Source organism: Astatotilapia calliptera, chromosome 13 (assembly GCF_900246225.1).
Source record: "Astatotilapia calliptera chromosome 13, fAstCal1.2, whole genome shotgun sequence".
NCBI classification, from domain to species: domain Eukaryota; kingdom Metazoa; phylum Chordata; class Actinopteri; order Cichliformes; family Cichlidae; genus Astatotilapia; species Astatotilapia calliptera.
The window spans coordinates 29,817,390-29,828,811 of record NC_039314.1 but is presented as its reverse complement, the minus strand read 5'-3'; the positions used below and the strand labels follow the sequence as shown (position 1 = coordinate 29,828,811).

At 41.3% G+C, this 11,422-nt stretch overlaps 1 protein-coding gene across 4 annotated transcripts in view; it reads left to right on the top strand.

Annotated features, from left to right (window-relative positions):
* Window positions 1-11,422, top strand: part of mmrn2a (multimerin 2a) — a 33,681-nt gene that overhangs the window by 524 nt on the left and 21,735 nt on the right. For 2 of the 4 annotated variants that reach the window (XM_026190593.1, XM_026190597.1), the window contains exon 2: window positions 3,585-3,829. The exons of 1 other annotated variant lie outside the window; for it this stretch is intronic. In XM_026190593.1, the coding sequence (XP_026046378.1) occupies window positions 3,627-3,829 (203 nt within the window). In that variant the 5' untranslated portion in view covers window positions 3,585-3,626. Of the gene's footprint in view, window positions 1-373; window positions 511-3,584; window positions 3,830-11,422 lie in introns of those variants that run through there. One more of the 4 variants, XM_026190594.1, reaches the window with a different exon arrangement.

The following is an 11,422-nucleotide window of genomic DNA, read 5'->3' as shown; positions in this document are numbered from 1 at the left end:
GACAGACAAAGGGCTCTTTAATCCAGATGAAACAGAGAATAATGGACTGGAAAATACTTCCAACACAACGTTAGCAACTCACAAACACACAGACACGTCACTGAGTTACTGCCACCACAACAATGAAATAAATACTTTTTAGTGTAATTATGACTCATATTTCAGTCTTCAGTGGGAGCATTGGCAAAGTGGATTATTGATGACGCTCTTAATAAAAATACTAAATGCTGTTTTTTTGGTTTGGGGTCTGTAAGCGTCACGCATGCTGTTGCTTTTAAAGATTAACATTAAAACATTAAAGTTTTAATGTGAAAAGTCATAGACAGGAAGTTTGATGGCTCAGTGGAGCTGAGAGTGTCATTAACATGTTTAATACTCAGTTTGGTTGGTTGAGTCCAGCGTGTGTGTTAAAGCTCATGGATGAGTCATCGAGTCTCATGATGTTTTCCTCCCGACGAGCTCAGGACTGAACCTCCGTGAGGAATCTGACGGCTAATTGAGACCCACCAGGTTGATGTGTGTGTGTGTGTGTGTGTGTGTGTGTGTGTGTGTGTGTGTGTGTGTGTGTGTGTGTGTTTCTCACATGCCTGTTTGTGTTAATTATATTTTCACAGCTGTGGTGACCTGCATGTTTCTGCAAAGACAGCAAAAACTCAACGACTCTTAATTTTAACTCAACATGGGACTAACGATCATTTAAACATGGATCACTGAGAACCAGGATGTCCTGGTGGTGCGTTCACTGACAGTACGGAGATTCTTGCTCAATAATAATAATCCCACGTGTCATGGACCCAGCAATGTAATGTGCCTGAGTTTTTGGTTTTTGTCAATGTAAACTGACTGACATCTTTGCATTATTCTTGTGAATTCTTATTGGCCGTTTTTATTTAATACCGGTCAGGTGACCCTTTTTGGGTTTAAAAGAATGCCGAGTCAACGGACGGCTGGGTGTCAGAACCTTCCTCCACTGAAGCGTCCCGCTCAATGGAGGAGAACATAATTGAAATTGGAGACTCTGTATTGTTTGTTCTAAGCTAAAAGATTATTCTGTCGTCTTTGTGCACTTTAAGCCTGTTTTCAGCTGTTTTCTTTCCTTTACATGGTTCCTGCACAAGCGTCTTCTTATGTGTATTTATTGATTATTGACCATTAGCTCCAGTTTAAAATAGCCCAATATCCTAATACCTCATTTGTATTAACTCATTAGTGATTCATCCTTGTTACAAATGTCATGCTGAAGCTAACAGCACGGAGCAGCAGGTCAGCTGATCGCAGCCTGCACACAGAAAATTCTGCTGGTAAAACAAACAAGTTCGATTATTTCTAATTCTCAGAATCAGCTGACGTGTTTCACCTTCAGACCGTTCCAGAGTCAGAGGCCTCTGCTTTTTGGGCCTCTGCACTGGGATGAGGGGTCTGTAAACGGCTGGTGGGCTGGGAGGCAGAGCAGTTAATGTGCCGGAAGAAGATTGTTGAGCTTGTTTTGTTATCGCAGCAAGCAGGAAATGCCCCCCCCCCAGGCCGTTTTCTGCACAAACACGAGCTGGGACAGCACAGGAGGCAGAAATCTTCACGTTTCCCCAGAACTCAAATCTATAGACAGAGAAGCAGAGTTTATGGAGCTGCTGCCCCCTGCTGGTCACATCTGCAACACACAGCCTGGGCTCAAAGTAGAGACTGCAGGGAGAAAAACACAGGAAAACATTCAAAAAGCACCCACGTCAAAGAAAAATGAATCAAAACATCACATAAAAAGGTAACCATTAAAAAAATACACGTGGCACAAATGAGCCCAACTAACAAGAATCCCACAAGACGAACATTTGGAAATTTTTTGTTAGCCTTCAGGCAATAATTCTGATTAGTACAGTGCCGGACAGGACCGGCAAAAACAAGAACAAAGAACAACAGTGACCGAGTATTAATCACAAAAACAAAGAATAGCCACAATAAAATGAGTCAAAACAGCATAAAAAGCAAAAGCTCAACGAAAACCACACTTCCTCAAAATCATTTTCATCCATCCATCTATCCATTCGCTCATCCTTTTCAGGGGTGCTGGAGCCTATCCCAGCTGTCATAGGGCGAGAGGCGGGGTACACCCTGGACAGGTCGCCAGTCTGTCGCAGGGCTAACACACAGGGACAGACAACCATTCACACTCAGATTCACACCTAGTGACAATTTAGATTAATCAATTAACCTATCCCCACAAGCTGCATGTCTTTGGATGGTGGGAGGAAGCCGGAGTACCCGGAGAGAACCCACGCAAACACGGTGAGAACATGCAAACTCCACACAGAAAGACCCCGGCCTGATGTTGGAATTGAACTCAGGACCTTCTTGCTGTGCAGCAACAGTGCTAACCACCGTGCCACCGTGCTGCCACAAGACTCAAAATCATTTTATCCACAATAAATCACACAGATAACACAAATATGGCCAGCACGTGCACAATCCCTCATTAGTAGTAGTAATCTTCATTTTCTCATTCCTCCTCCTCCCCCCAGCTCTGAAACAATGCACGGAAACGATCCCCACCCAGAAGACCAGCTGCCCCCTCCTGGCTCCGGCTCCAGGTCGGCCTCCGTCACTGCGTCCTGCTTCACTTCACCTTAATCAGCTGCAGACATGAGAAAATAAAAGTGTCAGAGTGAGACGAGGCCCCATACCTCGAATAAAAATCCCAATAAAATCAGCTTCTACTAAACGGATTTTAAAGTAGAGTTTGTTTCAAATCCAAACTGAATTAAACAGAAAATCATGAAAATAAAAATCGAGTTTTAGTTTCTACATCTCAGCCAAGATCAAGACTTTAATTCTTTTAAATTTCTCTGTATTTTAGTTTTGTCTAAAAATGTGCATAAAACAGGTGCACAGCAGTGCCCTGTGTCCTGCTGCAGGAACAGCGACCTCTGCTGCCACAGCTGGGTACTGCACACAAACTAAAGTTTAAGAGGAGCAAAGTTTTAAACAGACCAGGACAGAGACGAAGGGACGTTCGGCTTCAGTCTGGATAAAAATGAAAATCTTTGGCCTGAAGGAGCTGCTCAAAGAAAATGTCCTCACGTTCAGGTCGAACACTCACAGCAGCTGCAGCACAAACAGAAAGGAAGGAGGCGGGTGGATTTCCCCTCCTCTTATCACTCTGCACAAGCACAGACCCTGAGTCAGTGAAGGAATCTTAATGGAGTCAACAAGGAGGTGAAACTGTCCGTACCGTGTTCACACAGAGAGCAGCAACAACAGGCACAACGCCCACTGAAGCCTTTTATCGAGCGGCTCAAAGACATAAAGTACCTCAAAGTATTTAATAAAGCAGGTAAATAAATCCAAAATGCTACAAATGCAGAAAGCTTTTCACTCACAAAAAGAAAAGGGCAAAAAAAATGTTCAGAAAACATTAAATGAACTGAAAATGTCTCTGCATGAAAGAGTGTCGATCACATTTATTGATCCGTTATAAACACAGAGCTGGAGCCGGTCGGAGGAGGAGGGGAAACGTGACTAAACCCTTTCCTCCTGCAGAGGAAACAGGAGGCGTGACCTCCTCCCTCCCCTCCTCCTTCTCTCTCCTCCAGCTGTTTAAAACCGGCTGGCGCGTGAGCCACACAGATGCAGACATGACGGCAGTGGGAGAACTGGTGCTGGTGCTGGGATTATTGGTGAGCGCTCACTGCGAGGTGAGAGCACGAGACCCCGAGGTGGAGGAGGAGGAAGGGGAGCTGGGAGGAGGAGGAGGAGGAGGAGGAGTGCTCCCCCTTCACCCCAGGACGACCGAGACCAGCCCACTGGGAGAGACGGGGAGCAATCCGGCCCGATCCGGGTGAGTCCACAAACCACTGCCTCCTCACTCTGCAAAAGAAAAATAATTTCATAGAAAAAATGTTTTTTTTTTGTTTCAGTGAAACTTTTTGTTGCTGTGAAGTTTTTTTTTTGATTATTTTGGATCCTATTATTTATTTGGCATTTCTGCTTTTTGTTTTCATAGTTCTGGAACATCTGTTCATTTCTACTCCTTCATGGTTTAATCTTTATTTTGCAACCCCCTTATTTGTGAGTTGCACCACTTTGTGCTCATTTTGCATCCCCTGTTGTTTTTGTAACATATCATTTTGTTTATTTTGAGTTTGTGTGGTAATTTTGCATCCCGTTCTAGGGTAGAATAAATCCACCTCTCTTTGGTGTTGGGTCACAACACGTTAGCGCGAGGCTTGAATCAGCGTTTGTGTCGATGTGCTCAGAAATAAGACGTCTGGTTGGGATAACATTTCCTGCTCTTGCTTCCTGTGGAACATCAGGAACAATGAGAGCGGCTGTGGCACTGAAGGCTGTGACTTTGGAAGAGGCGTCCTCTGATTCAGATGAAGCTTAAGATAATCTTTGGTTAGGGCTGTGGACTCACAGTGAGCACGCTAAGTTTGCAAGGAGAAGCTCTTTGTCTTTGACTTTGTGGCTGTTCTGCAGTTTGTTTTGTCGGCATGTTCAGACACGCTCACCGCTCTGGACCTCACACGCTGATCTGCATCTTCTTCACGTGCAGGGCCTCCTCTTCATCGGCTCTTTGTGATAGGTGTAAAGTTGAGAAACAGCTTTGCCCTGTTGACTCTGTCATGCCAGCATAATTTTAACAGGCTGCAAACACATGCATGATTCATGTCCCCTTAAAGCCTGTGCTCCAGCTGATGGTGAAAGAAGTCCTTTATTCAGAGTCCCACCAACAAAGTGTAGTTCAGATATGAGACGGGGTCTGTGAACACATTAATCTCTCGTATCTTTGGACTTGAGTAAACATCTCCTGTCTAATTCTGCATGTCAGCACTTTGGTTTCTAATGGCTTTGTCATCATTTTGCATCCCTCTTTTACTTTGCTTGTGAATCTGGTGTCTTTGCATCCATCTGATGTGTGGTAGTTTTCTTATTTATGCCTCCCTGTCCTGATTTTGTTGTTTGTTTGTTTTCTTCCCATTTTGTGAACATTTTGTGTCCCGTTTGGTTTGGCTTCTCTTTGAGGCCATTTTATAGATTCACTTGATCCTTTTGCAGCACTTGTATTTAAGGTCATTTTATGGGTTCAGTTTAATTATTTTGAATCACCTCTTTGACATTCATTCATTTCTTCTGTTGCGATGTTACTTCATGTCTGCTTGACTTTTTGTTAACTTGACATTTTTCCTCTTTTATGCTCATTTTGTCTCCCCTTCTTCATTTTACACATTTGGCTGTACTTCCAGGTCCTTTTGGAGTAACTGTGACATTTTATCATTATTTTACTTGGTTTGTTTTTGAATTTGTAGATTTTCTTTCTTGTGTGCACATTTAAGCAGCTTTTCAGTGATTTTACAACTTTCTTGGGGCCATTTAGCATCCCCCTGTTGGTAGTTTTGTATCTCGTTTGAAATGCCTTTGCGTTCACTTTTAGAGTATTTTCTAAAAGACAACAGTTATATAAGGGAGGACTCTCTGACAGTGAGGATTATCTTACAGTGTTTGTTTTTCCTTCAGTCACATTTCATGATGTCTTAAGTGGAGTGGACGCTGAGATGTGGAACGTGTTTGTTGGAGCTGAGACTGACAGACTAAATAAGAGGATTAAATCTCCAAAAGGGTGACTTTTTTTTGTTTTTGGAGTATGCTCAGAGGCCTCGGTCATTATTCCGACCCACATCCATCGTACAGATTCCCAGATAAAACGATCCCCCGGGCTCTCAGCAAAACAACCCTCTATTAGCTCTTTAAGTGCCCCCATCAGCCCCCATCACCACAACGCTGCTTTAATCACACAGGCGGAGCTCTTTGTGCTGTAACGATAACAGCTCCTTTCCTCACGGAGTCGGAGGGCGGCTGACTGTGTACATTTTCATCAGAGGTCAAAGGTGAACGGATAGTTTTTGATTCCTTCATGTCGAGGCTGCCGACGTTTTCAGGTCCTTTAAAAAAGATCAGCTCGAAACTGCAGACGTGCTGCAGGAACATTCAGACCTTGAAATAAACACTTTATTGTATTTTATTCAGTTTTTTTATTTATATTTTCTCTTAACAAAGTGAGCTCTCTGTTTTTTCTTCTTTTTCTTTAACCCTTTGACGTTATTTGAACAAGATACTACACTGTGCAAAAGTCTTGAGCTGGCTCTCATTTCTTGACAGTTTACTTCCAAGAACTCGGACTTCCTTCCCGTCTCAGTTCTCCGGCTTCCTGAAGCTCTTCCAAAGTTCTTCTTTGGACATTGGCTGCTTTTTCACCCATTTTCAGTCCAGTCCTCACACCTGAGAGATGTTTTTTGAATCTTGGTCATATCAAATATTTACTTCCAAGCTAAACTGCTCCATGTGTTTACATGGGAAGACTGTTGCACAGTGCTGTGTGTAGATGCATGCTGTGCTTTTCGGCTGTCCTCTTGTTATAGAATTTTGAAATTATGTGTCTGCGGGAGAAAATGGACTGAGCGCGCTCAGATATTTTAATTCTTTCTCTTTGTGTGCTTTATGTGCGCATGCCTCCAGGTGACTGTCATCAGCGTTCAGATAACATATCCTCCTCATCGTCAGCGCTGTAATCGATGATCATGCAGGTGTGTCAATCTGGTATAAAAGTAATGGTGCAGGATGAGAAGTTTAAAGTGTTTAAGGGCTGAAGATGATGAGATCAGGCTTGTATCTTCCACCACGGTCACATGTCTGAGCTGCACATGCTGATGGGTGCAAAGCATAATTTAATATTCATCGTGCTTATTTAAAGTGTGCACAAAGTCTCAGGAGAGCACCGCCGGTTCATCCAGCACCGTCTGCAGCCACATTTTCATTAAACTGACTGCAGACCCTCCTGATCTCAGCAGGATGAAGCCTTCGCATCTTCCAAACTTCACGTTGCTGAGAGTGAGCTCTGTGTGGTGTTATGACATATCCGTCCTGACCTCCTGCAGCCTCGTTATTCAGATCGAGGCTCTTTCACAAACAGCCTTCAGATATGAACCTGAACTCTCGGCCTGCAGCAGGAACCTCAGCGGCCTCGGCTTGTTTTCCTCCGTGTCTCTCGGGATGACTCTTCCTCGGAAACGCTAAGATCTTGATCTTGTACGCTCACCAAAACAAATGCGCACACAGCTAAACGCGGCGGTTTGACAGACCACAGCTGTGACGCCGAGCAGATTTGAGGATGTTTGGTCCACGATGTTTAAAACACAGTGACACCTCCTCCTTAGAAAATGACTGACAGAGTGAAATTAAACCCACTGACTGGATGTTTGTGTTGGAAAAGCTCAAATCTCTTCAGGCTGACTCACACTGAACATGTCAGTGCTCCTCTTAAAAGTTCAAAAACACACTGTAACATCTGTTGCCGACAAAAAAACCCAAACAGCTTAATAAGCTGATAAGATGACAGCCAGGAACAAGTAAAACTATTACAAAATGCTGTTATTAATAATGCAACAATAATTATTAATAACTGCATGGAGACACAAAATAACTTGAAAGATGGAAAATGATCACAAGTAGAGACAAAATCTCAAGAGGATGGAAAATAAAAACCAAATGACAGGAAAAAAAATACTATGAAGGTGTAACATGATCACAAAGAGACACCAGGTAACTGGAAATGGGAGCATTTGTTAAAAAAGAGATGCGCAAGACATGAAACGGGATGCAAAATGAGGGAAAAGGCTAATAGAAAACGAAATAGTAGAAAATAACGACAAAGTTTGTGCAAAGAGATGGAATATGGCCCAAAGTTAACCACAGGTCTAATGATGAGAAATAAATTACCAGAATGAATGATGAATCACCAAAGGGATCCCATTATATAAAACTGGTGATAAACAGATTGGTATCTTTACTGCCTCAGTTTTTGAAGATTCTTGAAAAACTATTTGCAAACAAACTAGATTCCTTTATTGATAAATATGATTTATTGAATGATCATCAGTATGGCTTCAGAAGAAACCGTTCAACATCTCTGGCTGTGATGGAATTTATTGAAAATATTGCAACGGCTGTGGACGAAAAACAGTTCGGAATAGGTGTTCATTGATTTACGTAAAGCCTTCGATACGATAGATCATTCGTTACTTTTACAGAAGTGTGAAAGGTAAAGAGGTGTTGCACAATTTTGGTTAAATAGTTACTTGAATAATAGGTTCCAATATGTGAGTATTAATAACATGAAATCTAAACTTAGAAAAGTAACTTCCGGAGTTCTGCAAGGATCTGTTTTGGGACCTAAGTTATTTTTACTTTATATAAATGATATTTGTACAGCCAGTGATACTTTAAAATATGTGGTGTTTGCTGATAGGACATAAAGAAATTACGGAAAACAGTGGAAACAGAACTCATGTAATTAAATAGATGGTTTGTATTAAATAAACTATCATTGAGTGAAAGTAAAACAAAATTTATGTTATTTGGAGGTAGTAAAAGTAATATTAAAGTAAAATTGAATTTAAATAATGCTGAAATTGAAAGAGTATATGAGACAAATTTTTAGGAGTAATTATTGATGATAAACTTTGTTGGAAGCCCCACATCGAACATGTGAAACGGAAATTATCCAAGTCTGTTTCTATTCTTTATAAAACAAGAGATTCTTTGAATAAGAACTGCCTTGATTTATTGTATACTTCCCTTTGTTTGCCTTATATGACCTATTGTGTGGAAATAGGAACACATAGAAAACCTATTTGGATTCAATATTTAAATTGCAAAAAAGAGCTATTAGAATAATAAATAAAGTTGGATATAGGGAGTCCACCAACCAGTCTTTTGTAGGATCATCTATGTTAAAATTCATGGACATTATATATTCTAAAACTTTAGAAATTATATATCGAGTGATGACAAAGAATGTTCCAATTTGTATTTTAAGTATGTTTCAACTAAGAGATGCAAAATATGATTTAATGGGGTCTTATGTGTTTGAAATGCCTAAAGTGAGAACCAATGTTAAGTATAGATGTGTGTCAGTTATGGGAGTGAAATTATGGAATGGACTTAATGATGAACTGAAGATGTGTTTTTATTTGTCATTTTTCAGGAAGAATTAAAAAATTTGTATCATACAAGGTAATAGAAATTTGGTTTGATGAATAATTTTGTGTTGATTTAATTTCTTGATTTATCATTGATTTCTTTTCAAACTGTTATGTAACTTATTTATCAATGCTATTTATTTTCTTGGCTAAGGATTTGATTATTCGTATGGGGGTAAAGGACAGGATAATTATAAGCCACAAGGCTTCAGCCTATTCCTTTTTCGGTTACTGTTTGGTTGAATACTTTTATGTAAAATTATAATCTGTTGTTGTTGTTGTTGTTGACCGAAAAATAAATTTAATTTCAAAAATGTCCAGAGTGGCGACACACAGTGACTTCAAAGGCGGACGCTAAATAGATTTATGAGGAAAATGACAGAAGAAAAGCCACTAATATTATGTAAAATGACTATAAATATACAAAGTGACCACAATAGTATACAAAATGAGTGCAAAGGAGGAGAAAATGGACCCAAAATACAGGCACAGGGATTCAGAATGTCCACAAAAAGGACAGAAAAATGACTTTAATATGCAGGTACATTAAACAGGTACAAGGATGCGAAGTGATCAAAGGGACACCAAATATTGCTAAATTGGTGCACAATAGGTACAAAGATTAGAAAAATAATTTCCACAAAATCCCAAAGGGATGCCAAATAGTAACAAGAGCAACAAGTGTTATTGTTGGCAGACATTAAATGATCACAACGGAACAATCATGTCTGATCACGACAAGTGTTAAAGAAATTACTAGAATTATCCAAAATGAACAGACTCAGAGGCCAAGGGACGCTGAATGGGCACAGGGATGCAAAATGACCACAAAGAAACACAAAAGCTCTATAAACAGATGCAAGATGGTTACTAAAAGTTGTTCAAAGGTCTACAACGTGAAGAGTAAAAGATGTAAAAAGAGCTCAAATCTCTTTATCTCTCATTTCTTCTGTGAACACTCATTCCCATCATCCTTCGCTCTCCTGCTACAAGTTCAAGCACAAATTTCGAAATGTGTTCTAGGAAAATATCGTCTGCTCTCAACTATAGGAAATTACAGTCATTCATCACTGAAGTAATTCCTGGCATGAGTCAAACATCCATCTAAACAGCTTCTCTGCAATCCAACAAAAACAAAATCCCCTCATTTAGTTTCACTTTGTTGCAGCGGCTCATGTTTGTGAAGATAAAGTGTTGAAATGAGTCGGAGGAGTTTCCACTTCACTCTCAGACCTGCAGGTTCTCGCTCTGCTCGCACATTTGAGGAGTTTTCTCAGGATAAATGACGAGATTAGCCTGCATGATGTGGTGCAGAGCCCCGAGTTTAGTCTGACGGGTCAAATGGAGCTGAAGGTGGAGATTAAAGAGTTGCTCTCTGATGTTGTTGCACTGTCTCACACTCACCTGTGCACGAAAGACGTTTAACAGCTTAGTTTCCTGGAAATAACACGATGACCCAGCGTGCAGCAAGCACAGACGGGCCCCCAGCATCCCACAGAGGAGCCACACTCCCCCCAATTACAGAGATTTGTGCTCTTTTTGCAGTTACTTTGTTTTTGGATGTTTTTGTGTCTTTGTGGTTAACTCTTTTGTGTTGCTGTGTTGTCTCATTGTAGTCCACAAGCTTCCTAATCTGCTCCTCCAGCTTGCTCATGCATTTGTGTTTCAGTTTAGCCTGGAGTCGATCTGCGAGGTGTGTGTGTGTTTCTGCTTTATTTGTTTGAAAGTGTGTGTTTCGTTGTTCAGGCTCAGCAGCAGGATGAGGGGAGACTTCCTGTATTGAATTACTCACACTGTGAGGACAGATTGTTGAGTAAAAGTTCAGCTACAGAGGGGAGGATTGCCACATGCTCCTGAAATAAAATGGACCAGGTTAGCCAATCAAATTAAACCTTATCTCAACATTCTTTAAGGTGCAACGAGAAACCCCGAAGACCCCGAGGACATCGATTTAAATGATCCACAAAGGAGAACAGCATGAATGTGAAACACACAAAAGCCACAAGGAGATGTCAAACATTTAAAAAGAGGATGCACAATGACCACAAGGCTGGAACTTTAAAAGATGAAGGAGTGAAGAAATGCCCTTTAAAGGGAAACAGCCACGGGAAGGATCAGAACATTTACGAATGGATGCACAATGGCTGACAGGCGGAGGGGGGGGGGCAACCGCAAACGAGTAAAAGTTACGAGAAAATGATGGAAAATCACTACAAGATGCACCCCCCCCTCCCGGGATGCAACTGTGGAGGCTTCAGAGGCCTCGTGCATCAAAACTGGGAGTCGTGTTTGTCTAAGACTCGCGTCCAGGAGCACAGACGAGGTCGTGAAACGTGAAAATACGAACTCTGAGAGCTGTTGGTGCCACCGTTCGCCAGAGTCAACAGACAGGA